Source organism: Schistocerca nitens, chromosome 1 (assembly GCF_023898315.1).
Source record: "Schistocerca nitens isolate TAMUIC-IGC-003100 chromosome 1, iqSchNite1.1, whole genome shotgun sequence".
Taxonomy (NCBI): Eukaryota; Metazoa; Arthropoda; class Insecta; order Orthoptera; family Acrididae; genus Schistocerca; species Schistocerca nitens.
Window position 1 is genome coordinate 477432703 of NC_064614.1, and position 26754 is coordinate 477459456.

Sequence of the window (26754 nt, forward strand, 5' to 3'; positions counted from 1 at the left end):
CACGCAGGAGTGCTGCACTTGAAGGCGCGACGTACGGCCACAGGAAAGACTTGGAGAGTGAAGCAGTTCTGCATGTTTTCGCAAGGACAGAAATATTTCGTAGTGCCGACTTGTGCACTTGTGAGATTTCTATGGCTTATGCAGTGAAGACGTATAACGCGTTTAGAATTGAATATCTCGTGAACTATGTTTTTGTTCTTAACTAATTACGTTAAGTAGGAATCTATTGTTTACCTGTTATTCAACTTATATTTTATTTAATTGCTGGACTATAGATGTCTTACAGTAATAAAGGGCATTCTTAAAGGTACTTCAGGTACTTCTGCTGTCGTACCCATCATATAGTCATTAAAATAGTACCTGCAGAACCTACTTAATTGCGATCTTTCTTTTATAAGTTTCTACATAACATTCAAAATTCGCAATTGCCGAGTAATAGGAACCTTCGACCATTCGATTCATGTGTATATTCATATTGTATACTGTAGACATAGCAGTATTTGGCTTGTAATGCGGCAACTACGTATCCCAGACACTACGCAACGCAACCAGCCAAAACGTTTAATATTTCATCTTTGAGTCTGAGGGTACGTAGTTGAGGGCAACCACACTATTTCATTTCTATTTGAAAGCCCGCAAGCCTCTCGACCTATGTTCCCCATTCTTTTAACTTCCTGCGTGCAGTCATTATGCTGGCTGGACTGCTGTAACACTCTGGAATTCACGAGCGCTTCCTTCTGATGATTTCATGTGATTTTTCAGCTACCCTCCGCAATGCTCAACGGTCACTGTCCTTGAGTACGTGAGGTCTGGGAGATCTCGCTTTAGCTGCGTTTGTTCCTTCGCGTTTCCACTTCACATCCAATTAAAAGTCCACGTTCGAAGTCTCTGAGCTCTGCTGACCGCCCCATTCTGCTGTTGCTGCTTCTCTACTGACAACACAGTGCTCCCTGCCTGCTTTTATACTGGCTGGCCCGCCGTTCGTGGTATCCAGTGGCTGATTCCCCGTTACATAGGTTTGCCCAAATACTTTTGATCACCTAGTGTATTACAATCAGTTAGATCAGTATGACGTAACTAGTATACCAGAAACTCACACAGTGCATTCCTAGGAGTTTTCGGTTCGGAAGACCTTCAAGAATCATAGCGTATCGCTATGCTAACGTAGCGCACGCACTCAGAAAACAAGCCGTTCATAATACATTTGCATTACTTATTCCGTTCAGTATTGCAGCAATATCTGTTAAATGTTTCAGATGGTTCAAATGGCTCTGACTACTATGGGCCTTAACGTGTGAGATCATCAGTCGCCAAGAACTTAGAACTACTTAAACCTAACTAACCTAAGGACATCACACACATCCATGTCCGAGGCAGGATTCGAACTGGCGACCGTATCGGTCGCGCGGTTCCAGACTGAAGCGCCCAGAACCGCTCGGCCACATCGGCCGGGCATTATCTGTTAAATATCTATTATGTTGTCATCTGTGTCATTGTATGTGTACCGACTCATGTAAACACTCTACATGGAGTGGAGGTACATGGGTGAGAATTTTAGCATACGTTGTATTTTCTGGTTTCTTAGATTTACTCATTCTCCCAAATTGATTTCACCCTATTTTAGTAAACTCGTCAACAATCTTTCTGTTACATATACAAAGAGACACAGGTACAATCACGCTGGCATGCACACGAACAGAATGTATTTCTCTGCCCTGTACTGTCTCTTTGTGTCATCTGTTCCGTTATTAAATTCGTTGTGAGCTGGTGACTTTCATTTCTCAGTTGGAAATCTTTCTCCAGTTCATATTTTACCTGAAAGTTTTGTAATATTATTGTAATCAGAAATTACAACGAAATATGGTACAATATCGCATTTCTGTGACGTAGTATGACAAGTTAAAACTTCCAAAAACTCATTATTTCAACGTATGTGCACTGTAATAAAGTTATTCTGTTACTTTTTTTTTGAATGAATAAAATTTGTATTTTCATTTTCAGGTTTTATTATTTGAAGTTACTCTTCACAGTATGGCTATAAAACCAAACAACAAACGATCAGTAATGCGTTTCCATATGCATAAATGTACTGCAACCATTTTAAGAAGAGTAGTCTCAATTTAGAATTGACAATGTGAATGAACACTGATTTGAATTTAATATCACGTAAATTTAGTGGTTAAGAGTTCCTTCGTAGTTATCTTATTTTACTGTTCAGCCACGGTCACCTTCAACATACCATCTACAGATAAAAATAGATTTGAAATCAAAGATCTCCCGTAACATCTTTTTACAATTTAACCTCGTACTTCTACATTTCAATATTTCTTTACATATGGCAGCACTATCTGATGGAGAAATTTGGGAGTTTGACACAGGCACTTTAGTACAGATAGTTAGTGCTGCAGATTTACATTTGAATTCGGGCCAAAATATCAGTTCGCTGGAAAGAAAGTCAAATTTCTGGACCAGATACGTTCAATCACACATCTTCGTTCTCTTAATGTCTTCGTCCTGGTATATCGAATCTTGTAAATCAGTAGTTTTATAACCATATACATTCATTGGCATTACATATAACAAAATTGCCGTAGAACAGTAATGTCTATACAGTAAGAGTAATGATGAGTAGAGAATTATACAGTACTTTAATACTTATTTTTCATTCTATAATAGGTACAAAGGCTTGTGCATCTGTAAATATGTGTGTCGTTTACTTCTACTACCAGCGTAGGACACTGCCGAGTAACTGGTGTTGCAGCTATCCGGAGGCGTAGTTTTATATCCATATACATTCATTGGCATTACATACGAGGTTTGTCCGGAAAATACGTATCAAAGTTGAATAATGTCTTAATGTTACAAGTTGCAGTCACCGCCAGGTGGGACTGCTGCTGTAATCAATCCCATCAACGCTCAGTTCGAGTCAGAGCACTCTGCTTGAAGGTGGGAGTGTGCGGCAGCTTGTTGACAGTTACCCTCTTTCACCTGCCGTCGGCATGCAACTCTCTCTGATTGAGGAACAGCGAGTCAACATCAAGTTTCTTGCAAAGCTAGGCAAGAATGGACGTGAGATTTTTGAGTGTTTGAAACAGGTTTACGGAGACAATTCTCTGAAGGAACCAACCGTGAACAAGTGGTTAAAAACGTTCCGGGATGGCCGAGAAGAAGTGAACGATGACCCTCGCTTAGGACACCCGTCGACATCGAGTTCCGATGCAAATGTTGAACGAATTCTGGCTTGTGTTCTTAAAGACCGTAGATTGACAGTCAGAATGATTGCTGACGAGCTGTCAATCACCAAAACAATCGTTCACGAAATCCTGACACAAAAACTTGAAATGAAGAAAATGTGTGCAAAAATCGTACCGAAGCTCTTGACGCCAGAACAGAAAGCAAAGAGGGTTCAGTGCCGTGAGGATTGGTTGGAAGCAGAGGAACGAGGGGACTTTCTCAACGGAGTCATCACTGGAGACAAGTCCTGGTTTTACGAATTCGATGTGGAGCTCAAATCTCAAAGCAAGGAATGGAAACTAGCAGGAGAACCGAGAACAAAAAAGTCGCGAAAATCAAGGTCCAATGTGAAGACTATGTTGATTGTTGTCTTTGATTCTAGGGGCATTGTTCACAAGGAATTTGTCCCTCCCGGCCAGAGAATGAACGGAAATTTTTACGTTGAAGTTCTGACACGTCTCAGAGCTCGTGTGGCCCGAGTTGGACCGGAGTTGGCAAAAGGGGGCAGGTGGATCCTTCATCACGACAATGCGCTCGCTCACACGTCGCTCGTTGTGCGCGAGTTTTTGGCCCGAAGCTCAATCACCGTGACCGACCACCTGCCTTATTCACCCGATTTAGCCCCGTGTAACTTCTTCATGTTCCAGAAATGCAAAATGGTGCTTCGGAGGCGGCGCTTGGGAGTTGTGGAATCCATCAAGGCGGAAACGACACGGCAACTGAACATCACAACTGAAGACTTTCAGCAATATTATCAACAGTGGAAACGACGTTGTCAGAAGTGTATCGCGTCTCAGGGCGAGTACTTTGAAGGAGACCATATTGTAATACCTGAATAATTGTAAAATAAAGTTATTATTCAACTTTTATACGTATTTTCCGGACAAACCTCGTATAACGAAATTTCCGTGGAACAGTAATGTCGATACAGTAAGAGTAATGATGAACAGAGAATTATACAGTACTTTAATACTTATTTTTCATTCTATAATAGGTACAAATGCTTGTGCATCTGCAAATATGTGTGGAGGGTTACTTCCACTACCAGCGTAGGACACTGCCGAGAAACTGGTGTTGCTGTTATCCGGAGGCGTTGACGCACCAGTAGACGAGGCAGAACAGGGAGAAGGCCAGAGGGAAGAGCACGCGCGATGCGGCGTCGGCTCGCTGCGAGCCCGTGGGGAAGCTGGCCATCCAGGCGCGCCACCACTGACGCGGCGAACACTTTCCGCCCTGGGCCGCCGCCTCCTTCTCAGCCGTGGGGCTGTTGGACTGCTCCTCCAACAGCTTCTGCAACAAGCGCCGCAGCCCATCACTTCCAACCACAGCAGTCGCTCGTGTCATTCAGTACCATATTCAGCTGCCCCTGTGAGTTTTACGCAACACGCAACGACTTCAAAAGCCATGCGGGAGACTTTCATATTCTCTCGCGCAAACTGTTAGTGCCACAGAAAAAATAAACAGGACATTTTAACCTTGGCCTCCAGCGAACACATATCCCACTACAAAATAAAATAAAGTTTAATTTCCTACAAAAAGGTCCTGTTCATTTTTCCTGTAGGACGAATTGTTTCCGCATAACGAGCGAGAGTATATGAAGCTTACACACTTGGTTTTTGGAAGTGTTGCAGGTTGCATAAAACCAATTGGTAGGGACAGCGGAATCACACTGTATAACATAAAAAATGAAATTATAAACCGAGATCTCGTCTAGGGGTTTAGCTGTATAGAGTAAAGTTGAAATTAGAGTTGACTGTAGTCAGCTGATATGAACTTAGTATTTCGAATTATGCTTGATACATTATGATACATCCTCTGGGCATCATGTGTGCTAGTGGTAGTGACTATGCAGTTAGACATGTATGAACACAATATTATTACCTAGTATTTGCTTAAAATAAATTAAACTTATTGAAAAACTGTTGTTCCAGAGAATCCGCAATGCTCACAAGAATGTCTGAAATTATATAATCTATCTTGAACCATGCTGTAACGTTGTTAATTCACCTGTATGACTGCAGCAAAGTCTCAGGTTTGAACAGGATTGGTTAGTTAGTTTCAAAATCTCTTGCATTGTTTATGTCGCTGCAGCTGCTACAAATAAATTGTAAGAACCGACGAAATTTTTGTGAGAATATCACTCATATAGAGCCAAAACCTAGTAGTGACAGAGATATGAAGGCTGGTGTTTTTCGATTACTTATATTGGATGTGGCTTATGCCGTCAAAATGTAAACAAATTGAAACCTTTTCACTCGATAAACCAGAGAGTACTTTGATGTAGTACTCCAAACCACCAAAACTGGAAACATGTGTAGTATTTGTGAGTTCAGATTGACATCAGGCCGTAAAAGAGAATAGCGCTGCCCAGGATCAGACGGTGACTTTGGATTTGGCCCTAGTATTGTTGTCTCGCTAGTGTTACTACGCACCGTGCCGGCAGTACAAATTAGCGTACATGAGTTGCTGCTCCATTAGACAGACAGCCGACTACAACCCGTCTCCAAATATTAACCTTAAAGATGGAAGACGGCGATAAATTTAGAAACTTAACATGGTGTATTGCAGCAAATTTAAAAATTAAAGATGGCCTATGACCAGAAATTTAAAAAGTATGCAGGATGGTGGTGGACAGGAGATTTAATAATCCAAGGCAGTATAAACGTTAAAAAATATGTAACACGGCGGGAAATATTTTTGAGCCAACCACAGTGCAAAGCGATAGTATTCGGTTACCTATCAAAATAATTGTCGTAATCACACACCAGTTTCCTGCAGTGCTAAAACTATATAACCACACACACACACACACACACACACACACACACACACACACACACACACACATACACATGATACTTTACAAAATTCTCAAAGCTATTAGAACAGTGAGAACTTTTTCTGTACTTTGTAGTTAGAACTATTCATCCAAAATATTACGTAAAGGGTTAAAACTGGGGTGTTTTAAAGTGCGGTGTACAGTGCTCAAAGGTATCGAAAGGATCTGAATATATTTAGCACCACATTCGAAAGTATTTATCAGAAAGTTAGGTAAAGTATGTACCTTGCAGTATTTCGAAGTACTTTACAAAGTGCTCAGAAGTGTCTCAGTGCCCTGAATTTTTTGTTTCATATTCGAATGTATTAACATAAAGCAGCACTTGCATACATACGTAGTTCGATTTCCCGTTCAAGGCACAACAATTATTTCGCACATCAAAATTGTTCAGTGATGCTTATCAAGTGGCACAAAGTGTGTAGGCTGGCATCACTAGGCCAAACTGACTCACTGAGCGTTTTGCCTATTCCGACAAGTCTTTTCTTGCTGACAGTGCAATACATTGGACTCTCAGCTCGGTGTAACTTCACACTACGCCGCATTGCGAAACACACATGAGCACTACTGCTGATCTAACTTCTCTGCTGATGAAACGTAGCTTCTGCTGTTTAACCGTAGAAGGAGAAGACCTGTCGGAACACGCAAAACGCTCAGTGAGCGAGTTAGGTCACTTGTGACACTTAATAAGCATCATTGAACAATTTAGATGTGGGAAATAATTAATTGAGGTTATGTTGTGCCTTAAACGGGAAATCTGACTAAGGGCGTGTTCAAGTGCTACTTTACGTTAATACTTTCGAATATGACACAAGAAATTAAGGGCTTTCAGCTACTTCTGAGCACTTTGTAAAGTACTTCGAAATACTGCAAGTTACACATTCTACCTAACTTTTCGCTAAATACTTTCGAGTATGGTGCAAAAAAATATTCTTAGTGTTTGGATATTTTCATCACTGTGTAAAATATTTTGAAATACCACAAATGTAATTAAATTACATACTGCTCTAGAAACATAAATGTAAAAAAATTAAATGTTTGCTTATTTGGTATACCATTAACAAGAGCGTTTTTAAATTTCTTAAACTTCGGTATACTTTTACCTGTGTTTCTACAGCTCACCTTAACGTCAAAAATGATTCTGAGCTTGATTTCATATATCTAATGTTTGCAAGGTAAGTACGAGAGACATTTTTCGAAAATGATTACAGTCACTGTAATAAAGTCACGATTGAACATTGTTGCATCAAAAACTAATGCAATAATACAGGACCGAAAACTCCATTATCCGAGACTTTAGTAGTCAACATTGCTTGTTCTTTTCAGTAGTAAGCTAAATGAGCGGAATATGTGTAAAATTACGAGTATTGCTGAATAGTGAGAGACGAGTTTTGACGTGAGAATAACATTGTTTACTTTGTTAACACTAGTCAACAAGTGCAATTCAAGCTGTAAGTTGGATCAGTAATAGTGCTTATATGTGTTTTGCAATGCTGCATGGTCGTCATATTACACCGAGCTGAGAGTCAAATGCATTCTATGTCGGCAAGACTAGACTGTCGGGACAAGCAAAATGTTCAGTGTTGCCAACGCCTGCCTTCTTGCCTTGTGAAGCTTGGCAGGCTTCATAGAACAATTTAGGCGTGGAAAACACTTGATTTGACGCCTTATGACAGAAATCGAGTTATGAACGTACACTAGTGCTACTTTACGTAACTTTAGGTAAATACTTTTGAATAGACACAAAAAATTCAGAGTATTCGGATACTTTCAAGCACTCTGTAAATTACTTTGGCAAAGTACAATATACACACTTCAGCAATTTCTTTACATTTACTGCCATCTACCATCTTGCATTTTTATATTTCCTATCCTTCACCATCTTAATATATTTTTTTAATTTCCCCACATTCACCTTCTAATTTTTTAATTTCCCACCATTTTTCATTTCTGAACTTCCCATCATCCTCCATCTTGATGACGTCATTGAAAACGAGTACCTACATACACTTTCCTTTGGCATATTTTATTTTGCTCGTTACTTCTCCCTTCATAGATCGCGACTGAGATGCAATGCAATTTATGAAAGAGAAACTTTTTTATTTTGCAATTCAGGGTCAAAGAAAAATTCTGCATTGCCCATAGACAAAAGCATGTGCATTTATGAAAATGCTTACAGTCAATGAATCAATGAAATGCAGTTGTTGTGCTTTTTCGCAGTTTGTAATAAAAAAAGATGCGTATGACAGGGCAGAAAGACGATAGGAACAGCATCCCAAGAGCTGTTCTTTCCACGTTTTGCAAATCTGTGTTCTCTGAACGTTTGTGGAAGGCTTTCATCTTCTTTCAGTCGCTGCATTGTGTAGAATTTATCGTATGCACTTTGTTAAGCACACCGTTATGACTACTGTTTTAGACCCTGATAAAATCATCAACTAAAATTGTTAGCACTTTCAGAGAAGAGATTAGGATATATTCCGTAAACAGCGTTTTGGAATTCCTACTTGTCATCTCTACGTTCACAGATCTGCAATTTTGACTATGCAAGCGATATATACCTAGTTGGTCCTCGGTATTAGGTTTTGATGTTACTGGTTGAAAGTGTGAGGGGAGTGTATTTCTTTTTCTGAATGCTTCGAGTGAATCTCTTTTTTTCAATATGTTTACTGTTCTATGAGTTTATATGTGTGTGAATATTATCGTGCTGAATTTACTTTAACTACCGTTGTTGTCAATGTTTCTTATCCTCTGTGCTTAAGGTATGCAGTAGTGTCTGTATTATTTATATTTGGTCGTGGTAATATTACCTTTAAGTTTTTTGCTGTAATTGCGTCTTGATTCCATTAATAAGTCTCTGTACTACTTGGGTCTTATATAAATTGTTTTAACTGTAAGTTATACTGTTTCTGTCTCTTTTTCACAGTTTTATCTATTAAGCGGAAATTTATTGGCTCTATTCAAGCGCTTGAACTGCATGTCACATCGGAAGGTTCCCCACATTTTATCAACCGTGTGTACTTCCTTATATGACCCCCTGCAGCCAATGAGATTTAGTCTGCCTTCGGGCGCCTTGCTGAGGATAGCGCTGGATTGCAACAGCAGCGACGTGGTGGTACTTCAGTGGGGACGCGGTTTAATTCATGGTCATCCGCAGTGAAACCTTGTAAGACTTGGCAATATGGACGGTATATTGCCCTTTTCTGCCACCATATACAAGCAAAACTTATCTCCTCCATGCTTTCCTATCGCTTTCGCTTTATGTCTTTGTGCAGAGCCACCTTCAGACCTGACGCGCCCAAAAGTCAATGCTCTTGTAGGTGGTTAGAAGTGTGCTAATATGATTTAACTGAACCTGTTTCACTGTAAATATCGAATTTGTGATTAGCGTTATCTCAGTACTGTTTGAGCCTTTGTCGACGTAATAATTGTTTCATTGGTTCACAGCCGTCGTGTCGGATAATGTTGAATAAGCTCCCCGTTATCTTCAGATGCTTACTGAGGTGTCGCTGCAGTGGCCAGTATATACCCTGAACTCGGTGAAAAAGAGCAGGCGCCAAGGGGTTGGGCTGTAACGTCATCGGAGACGAATCATCGAGCACGGCGACATCCAGTGCCCCAGCCGGAAGAAACAGGCCATGGTCTTCGCATGCGCGACGTGGGAAATACGCTGCCGCTGAAGCGTTTTTTCCTCAAAGTCTTCCGTGAAAAGGTTAGCTACTATGGGAGAGAAAGGGCAGACTCTTGGCGTCCAATTTAAATGTGCGGACTCCGATTCTCCGTCTGTGTTGACTCGAATTTTTTCATCTGCGTTCGATGATGCCTTAATATCGCCAGTGCTGGTTTCAGTGCCTTGCTGAGTTGAAATCCTGTATCTCTATAAACCAGGACATTACTTATACGTATTACGAATGCTTCTTCCAGTACCTGGAAGTGTACGAAAGGATATTTGTGTGTCGGTAATTCGTGCTGTGTTCCGTCTCAAGACAGTGTTCAAGAACAGCAGACTTTTCTGGCTGACCCAATCTGGTGTGACGTCTCTGTTCAGCTCACCTATCCTTAACAGTGCGACCCGTCCGGCCAGTATACGATTTCCCAAACTGGCACGGGGTTTTATATATCCCTGGTCTCCTTAGACCTAGGTTGTCTTTAACGGAACCCAGCATAGCTTGCAATCGCGCTGGAGGCCGGAAGACGCATTTTATTTGATGTTTCTTGAACAGGCTACCAATCTTAAAGGACACGCCACCAACAGAGGATATAAAAACCATCCTCGTCGAGTTCTGCGTTTCTTCTAGCTGTTCTTTAGATTTAGTGCATGTAGGTTGAAAAGCAATACGGATCTGTTTATCAGGGTAACCGTTTTGTACAAAAACAGACCAAATATGGCTACGCTCTGCTGATAAGCTCGCTGCATCTGAGATAACTCTAGCCCTATGAACGAGAGTCCGTCATACGCCACTGCGTTGAGATGGGTGATGGCAGCTCGTAGCTCGTAGATATAGGTCAGTGTGGTTTACGAAACACACTGTGATCCAAGGAATCGTCTTCTTTTCCGCGGACTAAGACACATAAGAACTGGAGGTTTCCCTTTATTTCTACTTCCATTTATTTCTACTTCCATATTGAAGCAAATGCTCGGATGGAAGGAGTTAAGGTGTTCCAGAAATGCAGGAAACGTTGTTGCTCTGTGTGGCCAAACTACAAAGGTGAAGTCAACGTATCTCGAGAAACATTTAGGTTTCTACGCCGCTGAGGTGTTTTTTCCTTTAAGTCTTCCGTAAAAAGGTTAGCTACTATGGGAGACAAAGGGCTACTCATAGCAATCCATAGTAAGCATCTGAAGATGACAAGCAGCTGTCTCCGCTAGAGAAACAAACTGTTGCGCGCTCTCGCATTTTTGCTCACATGTCTAGACCGGCAAACTATACAGACATTTCTCATTATATAGCCTCTGCGTCGACCAAGAGGATGAAACAACAAGCCACCATGGCATAGGTGAGGGAAAACATCCGTTATACTATGCGAGTATTAGACAGTGTCTCCAGGAGCTTGCTTTCATTGCATCTGGATATCTCTTCGCGTCTGTCAGCGGGTTCCTGGGAACGGGTAGACAGTGCTACGTGTTCACTTTCACGATGCCCGTGAGCAAATGTAGTAAGAATTTTTTTGTTTTGTCCACGAATATTTTCAGTGTGTGTGAGCGTGTGTGTGAGAGCGGGCACGTGTGTGTGTGTGTATGTGTGTGTGTGTGTGTGTGTGTGTGTGTGTGTTTGTGTGTGTGTGTGTGTGTGTGTGTGTGTGTGTGTATGTGTTTGTGTGTGCACGCGTGGTGTGTTATCTTTTTCTCTGCTACTTAATGGCTCAAATGGCTCTGAGCACTATGGGACTCAACTTCTAAGGTCATCAGTCCCCTAGAACTTAGAACTACTTAAACCTAACTAACCTAAGGACACCACACACAGCCATGCCCGAGGCAGGATTCGAACCTGCGCCCGTAGCGGTCGCGCGGTTCCAGACTGTAGCGCCTTTAACCGCTTGGCCACCACGGCCGGCTGCTACTTAATGTATCAGGCAAATAATATCGACCACATATCTGTATCTAAGAATATACTGAGGTGATAAGTCATTGGAATACTTGGTAATATCGAGGCGGACCTCCTATTGCTCGGTGTAGTGCAATAGCTCGGCGTGTCATGCACTGAACAAGCCGCTGAAAGTCCCCTGCAGAACTATTGAGAAATGTTGCCTCTGTCGCCGTTCATAAATTGCGAAAGTGTTGCTGCTTCAGGACGTTTTGCACGAACTGATGTTTCGATTATGTCATATAAATATATGATGGAATTCATGTCCGGAGATATGGGTGGCCAAATCATTTGCTCAAATTGTCCAGAATGTTCTTCAAAACAATCGCGAACAGCTGTGTTTGGGAACGCGAAGTCAATGAGTGGCTGCAGATGGTCTCCAAGATGTCGGACATAAGCATTTCTAGTGAACGAACGCTACCATCAGCTCTTACCAACTGAAATCTGGACTCGTCTGACCAGGCCACATCCAACCAATATGGTCGCGAGGCACTGCAGACTATGACGTGGTGTTAGCAGAGGCACTCGGGTCGGTCGTCTGCTGCCATAGGCTATTAACGCCAAATTTTGTCACACTGTCCTAACGGATCCGTTCATCGTACGTTCGACATTGATTCCTGCACTTATTCTAGGCAATGTTGCTTGCCTGTTAGCACTGGCACTGAGGTAATGTCAGAAATTTGGTATTTCCGGCACACTCTTCACGCTGTTTATCTCGTAATACTGAATTCCCTAACGATTTCCGAAATGGAATGTCCCATGCGTCTAGCTCCAACTACCATTCCACGTTCAGAGTCTGTTCATTCCCATCGTGTGGCTATAATCACGTCGGAAACAATTTCACACGAATTGCCTGAGAACAAATGACAGGTCCGCCAATGCACTGCCTTTTATACCTAGTGCACGCGACACTACCGCCATCTGTATACGTGCACGACAATATCACTTGTCTTCTGCGACCTCGGTGTAATTTTGGAGCGTTTCTTTGTCAGAAGCTGTCAGGCAGCGCGCTTACCATGGCGAAGGCCGCGCTGCCGTCCTCGACGAGAGCCTCGCTGATCTCCTCCAGCTGTGCGGAGTGCTCCGGGCCGACGAGGCGGCTGTGCCGCTCGGCGGCGCCTCGGCGCGCCTCGCTGCGGGCCAGGTAGTTGACGAGCGCGAGCTGCAGCAGTGCGCCGAACACGAACGCGACGCACATCCCGAGCCACACCTCGACGGCCATGACGTAGTTGACGACGGGCAGCGACGCTCTGACGCCCGAGGTCTGGATGGTGATGGTGAGCACCGTGGTGACCACCAGGCACGTCCGTGCCGTGATGGCCCTCTGATCCAGCCAGAAAGATAGCCACGACACTATCACCAGCATGAAAGTCGGAATGTAGATGTGCACCATGTAGTAGCGGAACTCGCGTTTAAACACCAGTTCCACTTTAAGGCAGCTGTACTCGCCTGCAACATGGAGAGAGACGATCAGTTCATCCACATTTCCACCCACGTTCTGTAAATTACTGCAAAGTGTACACTGCCGGCCCAAAAAGGTCCGAGACTGATTTTATACATGCCGTATATGCAGCTTCAACGCTGAGTGACAGCTTCAACTAAAATCTGCAAACAACTGATTCCACCAGTCAGTGAAGTAATGTGTCAGCATGCTAGTGTCACAACTTGGAGTGGAGCAACATCTCTAAATGAAGAGTTCAATTAATTCTGCATAATACACTGAAGCGCCATAGAAACTGGCATTGGAATGCGTATTCAAATACAGAGATACGTAAACAGGCACAATACAGCGCTGCGATAGGAAACGCGTTTATAAAACAACAAGTGCCTGACGCAGTTGTTATATCGGTTACTGCTGCTACAGTGGCAGATTATCAACATTTAAATGAGTCTGAAAGTTTTCTTTTAGTCGGCGCACGAGCGATGGGAAACAGCACCTCCGACGTAGCGATGAAGTGGGGACTTTCCCGTACGACCAATTCACGAGCGTGCCGTGAATATCAGGAATCTGGTAAAATATCAAATGTCCGACGTCGCTGGGGCCGGAAAAAGATCCTGCAAGAACGGGACCAACGACGACTGAAGAGAATCGTTCAACGTGACATAAGTGCAACCCTTCCTGCAGATTTCAGTGCTGGGCCATGAACAAGAGTCAGCGTATGAACCATTCAACGAAACGTCGTCGAAATGGGCTTACGGAGCCGAAGGTCCACTAGTGTATCCTTGATGACTACACGATACAAAGCTTTACGTCTCGCGTGGGACCGTCAACACGGTCACTGGACAGTTGATGAGTGGAAACATATTTGCTGCTCGGACGGGGCTTGTCTCATATTGTATCGAGTGGATGGACGTGTACGGGCATGAAGACAACCTCATGAATCCATGGACTTTGCATGTCAGCAGAGCTGGTGCAGGCTCTGTGTGGTGTTGGACATGTACAGGTGGAGTGATATGGGACCTCTGATACGTCTAGGTACGACTTTGACGAGTGATACGTACATAAGCATCCTGTCTGATCAGTTGCATCCATTCACGTCCATTGGGGTTTTCGACGGACCTGCGCAATTCCAGCAGCACAATGCGACCCCCCACACGTCCAGTATTGCTACAGAATGGCTCTAGGAACACTCTTCTGGGTTTAAACACTTCCGCTGGCCACCAAACTTCCCAGACATGAACATTATTGAGCATATCTGGGATGCGCTGCAACGTGCTGTTCAGAAGAGGTCTCCAACCCCACGTACTCTTACGGATTTATGGACAGCCTTGCAGGATTCATGGTGTCTGTTCCATCCAGCACTACTTCAGACATTAATCGAGTCCATCCCACGTCGTGTTCCGGCACTTCTTCGTGATCGCGGGGGCCCTATCGATATTAGACAGATGTACTAGTTACTTTGGCTCTTCAATGTATTTTGAAGATGGAAAAAGTATTTGCAAAGAAAATTTGGCACAGCTTCACTCCCGAAAAAAAACGACGCATGGACGCCTTCTGCGACTTGTTCGAAATCCAAAACGAGGACAATTCTGAGTGACGAGACTTGGTGTTGTCGATACTAACGTACCGAAAAACGACAAACTGCAGAAATTGACATGAAGGGTAAACACTTTCGTGATCGAACCGACATTCGAGGCAATGAGTAGTATGAAAAAAAAAATTGGCCAGGTGCGAGTAGGACTCGTGCACAGGGACTTCTATATAAATTTGAAAATTTGTGGTAAGGTATTGTGGAACCAAACTGCTGAGGTCATCAGCCCCTAAGCTTACACACTACATAATCTAACTGGAAATAACTTACGCTAAGGACAGCACACACTTCCACGCCCAAGGGTGGACTCAAACCTCCGACGGGGGGAGCCGTGCAAACCGTGGCAAGGCCCCTCGACCGCTCGGCTACCCCGTGCAGCGGGAGTTCTATATCAACCTAATTATGTATACATGCAGTTCATGCATTCTGATATCGACGATCTCGACTGTTTTTTCCTGTTATCGACATTTATACCGGCAAGATATCGGTCCCAAGAATTCCCAGACTTACGAGAACGTTTTAATTTCAATAAAACAAATGCCAAAAGAAATGTTTTTTTTGTAAGATATAATTACAGATTAACAATTTTCTGATTTTTCCTTATCTGTACAGTGAAACATTTCTTATGCCGAGTTTCAGTATTTATACGTCAAAAGCAAGTACCTTATATGTTTTGACAATTGAGTTTGCGAGTATCAAATTATGTGACATAATGGCCATATCTCTAGGCTGCATTGACTTACAAGGTTCACATTTTTCGTCACCAAGTGACAGCAGCCCTTAAAATGTTACATGGATGTGTGTGATGTTCTTAGGTTAGTTAGGTTTAAGTAGTTCTAAGTTCTCTGGGACTGATGACCTCAGAAGTTAAGTCCCATAGTGCTCAGAGCCATTTCAACCTTATTATGTTACGTAAATTTAAATCTGATATGTCAAAACTTTCCTGAGAAAAAGGGTTTTGAACAGTCGAACGGATGGACAATGAAGCGATCCGATAAGGTTTCCGTTTTTACCTGTTGAGATATGGAACCCCCCCAAAAAACAACATCTTCTGGAGAAGATTCCCAGATCAAAAGAACATTCTTTGACAATGTTCTCAGCATATTCTCTATTTCTAACTACCTCCCATTTTTCTTGAGAAGGTTCTCGGTATGTGTTGTCTGCCATGTACGGCACAGAACACACGCGTAATCTTACATTTCATCCCGCTCGCTAAATATACAAATTATTCAGTGTACAAATATATAACTGGCATCAATGTGTTCTGTAAGAGTTGTTTTATGTTTATATTTTAGTTTTATGTGCTTCAACAAATTATTACGACTTATTAATTAGACAATTTAGAAAATGCATTTTCTGAAGATGCTACAGAATTTTAAATATACGGGAATCTTTTCTGCTATTGAAGACAGGTGAACACAGTATGCGAATGAAACCGTAAGCATATATCACATTTCCTTCTACTCCAAACCGGAACTCGATCAGAGTTTTCTAACACGAGATAATTTTGGTTAAAGCTTACACGTAGTGGTCCGCACACATGTCAAGTACTGAAGCAGTCGTCCGTGCGGTTTCAATACGAGAAACATATCGCTAGGTTTGCAATCAACTAGTTCCTCATTTTTCTGATCCACATACTTATTCTGAACTTAACAAAATATAAGACTGAAGCTTTGGGAAAAAATGATGCTGAAAAGCTGAAAACGTTATTGACACAGTTGTCTGGTACATACCAGTCTTCTCCCACACCAATCAGAAAACCTGGGTCTGCTGAATAGCACGAAAATGTTTTCATTTCAGCTTCTTTGAAAGATCACCCGCGATTCTTTAATGATTTTCGGGAAGAAAGTTCACTAGCCAAATAGTATTTCTGTTGCTAAACCTGTATAAACTTCTACAGTAACTATTTTCTGTATTTCTTTGAGCTGTGTATATATGATTTTATTTCTTCGAGCAACATAAATTCTGCCAGTTTCACGAGCAAAAGCTCGATAAAACTGAACCACAACGGAACTTACTCAGCTAGAAGTGTACTACAGAGCTCATTTCAAAAAACGAAGAATGCTCTCCGTTTGTAAGAAACTTCTCTGCTTCTACTGATATGATATCGGAGAATGTTTTCCGCGATGAGCAACTTCCCTCACTCTTTTACTCAAGCTAACAAGATTCTGAAGTGAGTATATTCTCCGTCTCGCTTTACTCATGCGAACCTCAGCATGTTCTCCGAAATTCCGAAAACAAAGTACATTCTCCGTTTTATTCATACGACCCCATGTGACACTCAAGCTAAATAATTTCCCAACGGAGGAGTTTCCTGTCACTTTCACAATTTCACGTAGTTATATGAACATTCTGTCCGGTGTACTCAAGTGGGAGGGGGGAACTTACATAGAACACCCGAACCATTAAAACCACCATGCTAATCTTTCTCTATTGTTTTATGAATTCAATCTCGAAACTTTTTCGACTCACGGGGTATGGCAGAGCAACTTCCCATTGTGCCACTTATTAAGAGTCCTTCTCGTTCGAAGCGAGGAAGGAATAGCCGATTAAATGCCTCTGCGCCCGCTGTGAGTAGCCTGGTCTTCACGGTCCATATGGGAGAGGTACGTAGGAGGCTGCAGTACATTCTGTGATACCTCCTGTAATATTAGCAGTTGGAACTTTTATAAGTAGGCTGCGTTTACGTTTGTCTTTAAGCATCTGCCGCTTGATATTTATTCAGAGTTTTCTTGGCGCTTTCTAGTGATTCAAACATACTTGTGACCACTCATGTTGCCCTGCTTTGTTTTCGCTCAATATCCTTTGTTAATCCCATTTGGTATGAGTTGCGCTTTTCTCCTTGCTCAGTGCATTTTCTCAGCCTCTTTCCTATGTACCAAAGTTTGCCACCTCCTTTACCTAGCCGATTATTGTTTCCTTTATACCTGTAAATTGTTACAGCCAGGAACGTGGATAAGCTGACTCACTTATCTTGTTATTTATTGGTATTGTAGTAGAACGATAATACTTTTCTTCGTTTTTCGAAGGACGCAATTTCACATTTCTAAATTTGTAACGCAAGTTACTAATCTTTGCCTACATTTTGAATATCTGAGCACCGTGTTTCGCATAGTAATTGATTACAGACAACGCCATCATCTGAGAAATTTACGAGTTAACTATTAATATTCTCTGTTGTTTCATTAAGGTGGCAAATGAACAACAAGGGTCACAACGAACTTCCTTGGGCTACGTCTGAAGTCGCTCCTACTTCAACAATGGACCATGGCCAACGAGACTGTTTAAGATCCATGGGAAGAAATGCTTTCTTTAGAGATGAATGTGGCTGATTCGAAGTTAGGAGACCCTCTTCGCTTTTCAGTCGTATTCTCTATGTCTTCATGCTTCGCCTTCTCAATGAATATATTATATTTAGTGCAGCATCCCAAGGTAACCTAAAGGCTTCCAAACAGATAAGGCGTCATCAGAGCAAAAATTTTTATTTACTCGGATTCCCTAAGCACCTTATAATACCCAAATAGCATTACTGCAGATGTATCCACCTGGAAAATGATTCAGTCATTATAAGATACATTTTATCTTCTTGAAGAGCATGGGAAATATGTACCACTTTGTTGGGTACGACGACATATGGTAGTTTGGGGAAACGAGAAATCAGACCAAGCAAACTTGGCGTCTTGCAAGCAGCGTTGCTGACTCGATGTTCCATTTTTTAATGTCACAATCTCTTCACGCCATTGTACCTTCTATTATTAACAAGCGAGGACTTCAGCGCACACCGTCATGCATGGTGATGTGAAATGGACGATGCACATAGAACCCAAATATTAGGAGCCACAGCTGGCAATCTAAAACTACTGAGTAATTATTCAGCGACAACAACTACTTCGTCACTAAGAAGATCAATTATCAATGTTACACTTTTCCCCACTTTTCTTCTGCCTGACAACAACTGAGACTTTATAACTTATATGGTAGGCTCATGTCGCTTTCAAAATCAGTCTGAATATTTACTGGGCAAATACAGAAACAAACAAAAATAGAATTAAAAGAAATGCATTGTGGTGAGTACAGTTCAACCATGAAATACGTATTACGTAGCTTAGAGGGACTGTGGAATGCTCAACAGCTATAGCTCGACGTCTCCTGTATTAATGTGGTATAGGAATCATCAGAAGTTAGATAATTACTAGAAATACGGAAGTATTAACGCCGAAGTGAAGAAGATTTTGGAAAAAGGAAATAGGACGTCATGGACGGCACACTGCACCACGCTTAGAAATAGATGCGGCACGAACATATCGACGAAATTGAAAGTTTCCCTGTAAATAACTGAGTTCAACTACAAAAGCTGTTAATTTGGCATATTTTGGTAAAAACTTTGTAGATAAAATTGCGCCATCAGCTATGCCAGATAAAGCATAGTTACTATCAGACAATAATACGTAAAGAACCATTTTCAATTCTTTCTACGGAAAAGGAAATACAGAAAGCAATTCATTCATTGAACTCCAGTACGACTCCTGTCTTTGACAATATACGCTACCCAATGTTCAGCTATTTACCTTAGAAAGCCGTCATTTTCTTATTGCAAATAGTGAATAAAGTATCGTCCAGGAAAACCAGATAAAAAGTTGAACCACACATGTTATTATTCCTGTACTGAAGCCCAACAAATCCTTCAACTGTTGAATCTTATTGACCAACAGCACTATCATCCTATATAGTGAAAACGCTGAATATAATGATAAAGAAAAAGCTTTAACGGTGATTGGAGTCAAGAAAACATCTGCCAAGGTCTCAAATTAACTTCAGGAGAGAAAAGCAAAAATAGATAATTTATTACCATACTTAAAGGTTGTGAACGAAAAGAAACATTAATTGATGAGTTTTGGATATACGTGAGGTATATGACAAAGAGCAAATAAATATTTCTCAGAATTAGGAAAGGCTTAGCAAACAATAGAGTTCATACAGGGGATCTGAAATTTCACAACAGAAAGAAAACAGCTACTTAGCTCGATAGAGAAAATCATTGGTCTGAGGTTAGCAAATATTCTCCTATCAAGCTCGTACAGAAGATGTTGAATACGAATATATCGGTTAAAAGAAGACACCTCCGTTTATATTTCAGAATCAGACACTATTCTCAAATGAGTTCTTTTCGCAGAACAAAGGCAACCGTACAGGTCGACTTCCCACAAAATAAATAAAATCCCAACAATGGTTTAACTAATAATGTTTTATTGTTTACCATAGGTTTCGGAATAAAGTAATTCTATCTTCTGGTATATACTGTTACGATGGAAACAGTATGTTACAATTATGGATATGCAGTAATTCAAAGCTGAGTTCTACCCCATGAACCATGGATCTTTCCGTTGGTATGGTGTCTTGCGCGCCTCAGCGATACGGATAGCCGATACGGATAGCGATACGGATAGCCGGTGCAACCGCAGCGGGAGGGTATCTGTTGAGAGACCAGACAAGTGTGTGGCTCCTGAAGAGGGCAGCAGCCTCTTCAGTAGTTGCAGGGGCAATAGTCTAGATTGTTGACTGATATGACATTTTAGCATCAACCAAAACGGCCTCGTTGTGTTGGAACTGCGAACGCCTGAAAGCAAGGGAAAAGCACAGCCGTAATTTTTCCCGATGGCGTGCAGCTCTACTATATGGGTAGTAGTAGGCGAGTTTTGTTAACTGGGCAGCAAAATAACTGATTATGACTGAAGTAGAGAGGATATTAAATGAAGACTCAGAATGGCAATAGAGGTGTTTCTGAAGAAGAGAAAATTGTTAATATCGAATATAAATTCAAGTGTAAGAAAGTCTCTTCTGAAAGTATTGAAAGTATTTGTATAAACTGTAGCCGTGTATGGAAGTGAAACGTGAACGATAACCATTTCAGACAAGAAGAGATTGGAAGCCACTGAAATGTGTTGCTACAGAAGAACGCTGATGAGTAAGTGGGTAGATCACGTAACTAATGAGGAGGTACTAAACAGAACTGGGGAGAAAAGAAACTTGTGGCACAACCTAACTAGAAGGAGGGATCAGTTGGTAGGACACATTTTGAGCCATTAAGGATCATCAGTTACTATTGAATGGAAGTGTGGAAGGTAGAATTTGTAGAGAGAGATCAAGAGATGAATGTTGTTTTGAAATGATAATTAAATCAAGACCCAACGCTGTCGACAGGCGTTGATACACATTAAGGAGGACAGTTGAAAATGTGTGCCCCTATCGGAACTCGAACCCGGGATCCCCTGCTTATATGGCAGACGCTCTAACCATCCGAGGCCACAGAGGATAGTGCGGCTACAGGGACTCATCCCTTGCACGCTCCCCGTGAGACCCACATTCCCAACTTAATGTCCACACACTACATTCGTAGTGCCCCTGCCCATTACACTCGTTACTCGTGGCAGACAATCTGACCGAGACCCATAAGAGTTCGGGCAATACGTGTGCATCCGCGCAGAAGAAGATCAATGGCCGGTTAGCCTTAACTGTATGAAGATGGTATGTTGTTTTTGTGATTCGATGCAGCTATCCATGCTACTCTACCCCATGCAAGTCTCTTCACCGCCGAATAACTACAGCAACCTACATCCTTCTGGATCTGCTTTCTGCATGCATTCATATCTTGCTCTTCCTCTACGATTTTTACGCCCCACGATTTCCTCCAGTACTAAATTGGTGGTCCCTTGATGCCTCAGAATGTGTCCTACCGACCGATTCCTTCTTCTATTCAGATTGTGCCACAAATTTCTCATCTCCCCACCTTCACTCAGTACCTACTCATTGTTTACGTGATCTACCCACCTAATCCTCAGTATTCTTCTGTAGAGCCACAATTCAAAAGCTTCTATTTTCTTCTTGTCTAAATTGTTTGTCGCCCTCGTTTTACTTCCATACACTCCATACGAATACTTTCCAAAAGGGATCCTGACACTTAAATCTATACCCGATGTTACAAATTTTTCTTCGTCAGAAACACTCTTCTTACCATTGACAGTCTACATTTCACATCTTCCCTACTTTTACCAACGTGCATCCCAAGTATTAAAACTCATCTACTATTTCAAGTGTCGCGTTTCCTAATCTAATTCTCTCAGCATTATCTTATTTAATTCGACTATATTCCATTATCCTCGATTTGCATTTGTTGATGTTCATCTTATATCCTCCTTTCAAGACACTGTCCATTCCGTTAAGCTGCTGTTACAAGCCTTTTGCTGTATCTGACAGAATTACAATGTCGTCGGAAAACCTCCAAGTTTTTATTTCTTCTCCATGGATTTTAATTCCCACTCCAAATTTTTCTTTTGTTTCCTTTACTGCTTGCTCAATATACAGATTCAACAACACCCGGGATAGGCCACAACCCTGCCTCACTCTCTTCTCAACCACTGCTTCCCTTTCATGCCCCTCGGATTTTATAACTGTCGTCTGTTTTTTTTTCATCAGTCTACTGACTGGTTTGATGCGGCCCGCCACGAATTCCTTTCCTGTGCTAACCTCTTCATCTCAGAGTAGCACTTGCAACCTACGTCCTCAATTATTTGCTTGACTTATTCCAATCTCTGTCTTCCTCTACAGTTTTTGCCCTCTACCGCTCCCTCTAGTACCATGGAAGTCATTCCCTCATGTCTTAGCAGATGTCCTATCATCCTGTCCCTTCTCCTTATCAGTGTTTTCCACATATTCCTTTCCTCTCCGATTCTGTGTAGAGCCTCCTCATTCCTTACCTTATCAGTCCACCTAATTTTCAACATTCGTCTATAGCACCACATTTCAAATGCTTCGATTCTCTTCTGTTCCGGTTTTCCCACAGTCCATGTTTCACTACCATACAATGCTGTACTCCTGACGTACATCCTCAGAAATTTCTTCCTCAAATTAAGGCCGGTATTTGATATTAGTAGACTTCTCTTGGCCAGAAATGCCTTTTTTGCTATAGCGAGTCTGCTTTTGATGTCCTCTTTGCTCCGTCCGTCATTGGTTATTTTACTGCCTAGGTAGCAGAATTGCTTAACTTCATTGACTTCGTGACCATCAATCCTGATGTTAAGTTTCTCGCTGTTCTCATTTCTACTACTTCTCGTTACCTTCGTCTTTCTCCGATTTCCTCTCAAACCATACTGTGTACTCATTAGACTGTTCATTCCGTTCAGAAGATCATTTAATTCTTCTTCACTTTCACTCAGGATAGCAATGTCATCAGCGAATCGTATCATTGATATCCTTTCACCTTGTATTTTAATTCCACTCTTGTACCTTTCTTTTATTTCCATCATTGCTTCCTCGATGTACAGATTTAAGAGTAGGGGCGAAAGGCTACAGCCTTGTCTTACACCCTTCTTAATACGAGCACTTCGTTCTTGATCGTCCACTCTTATTATTCCCTCTTGGTTGTTGTACATATTGTATATGACCCGTCTCTCCCTATAGCTTACCCCTACTTTTTTCAGAATCTCGAACAGCTTTCACCATTTTATATTGTCGAACGCTTTTTCCAGGTCGACAAATCCTATGAAAGTGTCTTGATTTTTCTTTAGCCTTGCTTCCATTATTAGCCGTAACGTCAGAATTGCCTCTCTCGTCCCTTTACTTTTCCTAAAGCCAAACTGATCGTCACCTAGCGCATTCGCAATTTTCTTTTCCATTCTTCTGTATATTATTCTTGTAAGCAGCTTCGATGCATGAGCTGTTAAGCTGATTGTGCGATAATTCTCGCACTTGTCAGCTCTTGCCGTCTTCGGAATTGTGTGGATGATGCTTTTCCGAAAGTCAGATGGTATATCGCCAGACTCATATATTCTACACACCAACATGAATAGTCGTTTTGTTGCCACTTCCCCCAACGATTTTAGAAATTCTGATGGAATGTTATCTATCCCTTCTGCCTTATTTGACCGTAAGTCCTCCAAAGCTCTTTTAAATTCCGATTCTAATACTGGATCCCCTATCTCTTCTAAATCGACTCCTGTTTCTTCTTCTATCACATCAGACAAATCTTCACCCTCATAGAGGCTTTCAATGTATTCTTTCCACCTACCTGCTCTCTCCTCTGCATTTAACAGTGGAATTCCCGTTGCACTCTTAAGGTTACCACCGTTGCTTTTAATGTCACCAAAGGTTGTTTTGACTTTCTTGTATGCTGAGTCTGTCCCTCCGACAATCATATCTTTTTCGATGTCTTCACATTTCTTCCCCTACAATTGCATTCCAGTCGCCCATAACTATTAGATTTTCGTCCCCCTTTACATACTGCATTACCCTTTCAATATCCTCATACACTTTCTCTATCTGTTCATCTTCAGCTTGCGACGTCGGCATGTATACCTGAACTATTGTTGTCGGTGTTGGACTGCTGTCGATTCTGATTAGAACAACCCGGTCACTGAACTGTTCACAGTAACACACCCTCTGCCCTACCTTCCTATTCATAACGAATCCTACACCTGTTATACCATTTTCTGCTGCTGTTGATATTACCCGATACTCATCTGACCAGAAATCCTTGTCTTCCTTCCACTTCACTTCACTGACCCCTACCTCGTATATCTAGATTGAGCCTTTGCATTTCCATTTCAGATTTTCTAGTTTCCCTACCACGTTCAAGCTTCTGACATTCCACGCCCCGACTCGTAGAACGTTATCCTTTCGTTGATTATTCAATCTTTTTTTCATGGTAACCTCCCACTTGGCAGTCCCCTCCCGGAGATCCGAATGGGGGACTATTCCGGAATCTTTTGCCAATATCATGACACTTCTTCAATTACGTGCCACATGTCCTGTGGATACACGTTACGTGTCTTTAATGCAGTGGTTTCCATTGCCTTCTGCATCCTCATGTCGTTGATCATTGCTGATTCTTCCGCCTTTAGGGGCAATTTCCCACCCCTAGGACAAGAGAGTGCCCTGAACCTCTATCCGCTCCTCCGCCCTCTTTGACAAGGCCATTGGCAGACTGACGCTGACTTCTTATGCCGGAAGTCTTCGGCCGCCAATGCTGATTATTTATCAAAATTTAGGCAGTGGCGGGGATCGAACCCGGGACCGAAGACGTTTTGATTATGAATCAAAGACGCTATCCCTAGACCACGGGTTCCTGTACAAATTGTAAATAGCCTTTCGTTCCCTGTATTTTACCCCTGCCACCTTTAGAATTTGAAAGAGAGAATTCCAGTCAACACTACCAAAAACTTTCTCTAAGTCTACAAATGCTGTAAACGAAGATTTGCCTTTCCTTAACCTATCTTCTATGAGAAGTCGTAGGGTCAGTATTGCCTCCTGTGTTTCTACATTTCCCCTGAATCCAAACTGATCTTCCTCCAGGTCGGCGTCTATCAGTTCTTCCATACTTCTGTAAAGGATTCGTGTTATTATATTGCAACCGTGACTTATCAAGCTGATAGTTCAGAAATTTTCACGCTTGTCACCACCTGCTTTCTTTGGAATTGGAATCATTATATTCTTCTTGAAGTCTGAGGATATTTAGCCTGTCTCATACATCTTGCTCACCAGATGTCTGACTCTCCCAAGACTATTAGCAGCTCTAACGAAATGTTGTCTACTCCCGGGGCCTTGTTTCGACGCAAGTCTTTCCGTACTTTGCCAAATTCTTCACGCAGTATCGTATCTCCCTTCTCATCTTCATGTACTTCCGCTTCCAGTTCCATAATATTGCCCTCAAGTACATCTCCCTGTGTAGATCCTCTATACAAACCTTCCAACTTTCTGCTTTCCCTTCTTTGCATAGGACTGATATTCCATCTGAGCTCTTGTTATTCATACAGGTGGTTCTCTCTTCTCCAAAGATCTCTTTAATTTTTCTGCAGGCAGCCTCTATCTTACCCTTACTGATATATGCTTCTACATCCGTACATTTCTCCTCTAGCCATTCCTGCAAATCCATTTTTCACTTCCTGTCGATCTCATTTTTTAGACGTTTATATTCCCTTTCGTCTGCTTCATTTAGTGAATTTTTATATTTTCACCTTTTCTACTTGTTACCCAAGGATTTCTACTAGCCCTACTTGATCCTCTGCTGCCTCCACTACTTCATTTGTTAAAGCTACCCATTTTTCCTCTACTGTATTCCTTTCGCCTGTTCCTGTAAATAGTTTCCTAAAGCTCCGTCTAAAACTCTATACAACACCTAGTTCTTTCAGTTTATCCAGGTCCCATCTCCTTAAATTCCCACCTTTTTACATTTATTCACTTTTAATCTGCATAACCAATAAATTGTGGTCAGAGTCCACATCTTCCCCTGGAAATATCTTACAATTTACAACCTGGTTTCGATATCTCTGTCTTACCATTATAATTCAATGTGAAACCTTCCGGCGTCTCCAGGTCTCTTCCACGTATACCACCTTCTTTCACGATTCTTAAACTAAATGTTAGCTGTGATTAAATTATGCTCTGTGCAAAATAGTACCAGGCAAGTTCGTCTTTCATTCGTTTCCCCAGTCTGTATTCACCTACTAATTTTCCTTCTCTTTCTTTTCCTATTGTCGAATTCCAGTCCCCCATGATTATTAAATTTTCGTCTCCCTTAACTATCTATATAATTTCTTTAACTCATCATACATTTCCTCAATCTGCTCCTCATTTGCGGAGCTAGTTCGCATGTGAATTGGACTTCTGTGGGGGCTTCATGTCTATCTTGGCTATAATAATACGTTCACTATGCTGTTCATAGAAGCTTATCCGTCTTCCTATTTTTTTATTGATTATTAAACCTACTATTGCATTACCCCTATTTGATATTGTAACTCTGTATTCAACTGACAAGAAGTCCTTTTCCTCCTGCCATCGAATTTCACTAATTCCCACTATATCTACCTTTAACCTATCCATTTCCCTTTTAAAATTTTCCAACGTACCTGCCCGATTAAGTGATTTGACATTCCACACTCCGATCCATAGAACGCCAGTTTTGTTTCTCCTGACAACGACGTCCTCCTGAGTGATGAATACAATGAGCATATTCAGAAGGATGTGGGTTGCAGTAATTATTCGAAGACGAAGAAGCTTGCACAAGATAGAGTAGCAT

At 41.8% G+C, this 26754-nt stretch overlaps 1 protein-coding gene across 2 annotated transcripts in view; it reads right to left on the minus strand.

The window, feature by feature from the left end:
* Nucleotides 1-4183: 4183 nt before the first annotated feature.
* Nucleotides 4184-26754, minus strand: part of LOC126252055 (glutamate-gated chloride channel-like) — a 135545-nt gene continuing 112974 nt past the window's right edge. The window contains exons 9-10 of one of the 2 annotated variants that reach the window (XM_049952875.1): nucleotides 12668-13101; nucleotides 4184-4521 (exon numbers count right to left, since the gene is read on the minus strand). In XM_049952875.1, coding sequence (XP_049808832.1) covers nucleotides 4315-4521; nucleotides 12668-13101 — 641 coding nt within the window. In that variant the 3' untranslated portion in view covers nucleotides 4184-4314. Of the gene's footprint in view, nucleotides 4525-12667; nucleotides 13102-26754 lie in introns of both variants that reach the window. The other variant, XM_049952864.1, reaches the window with a different exon arrangement.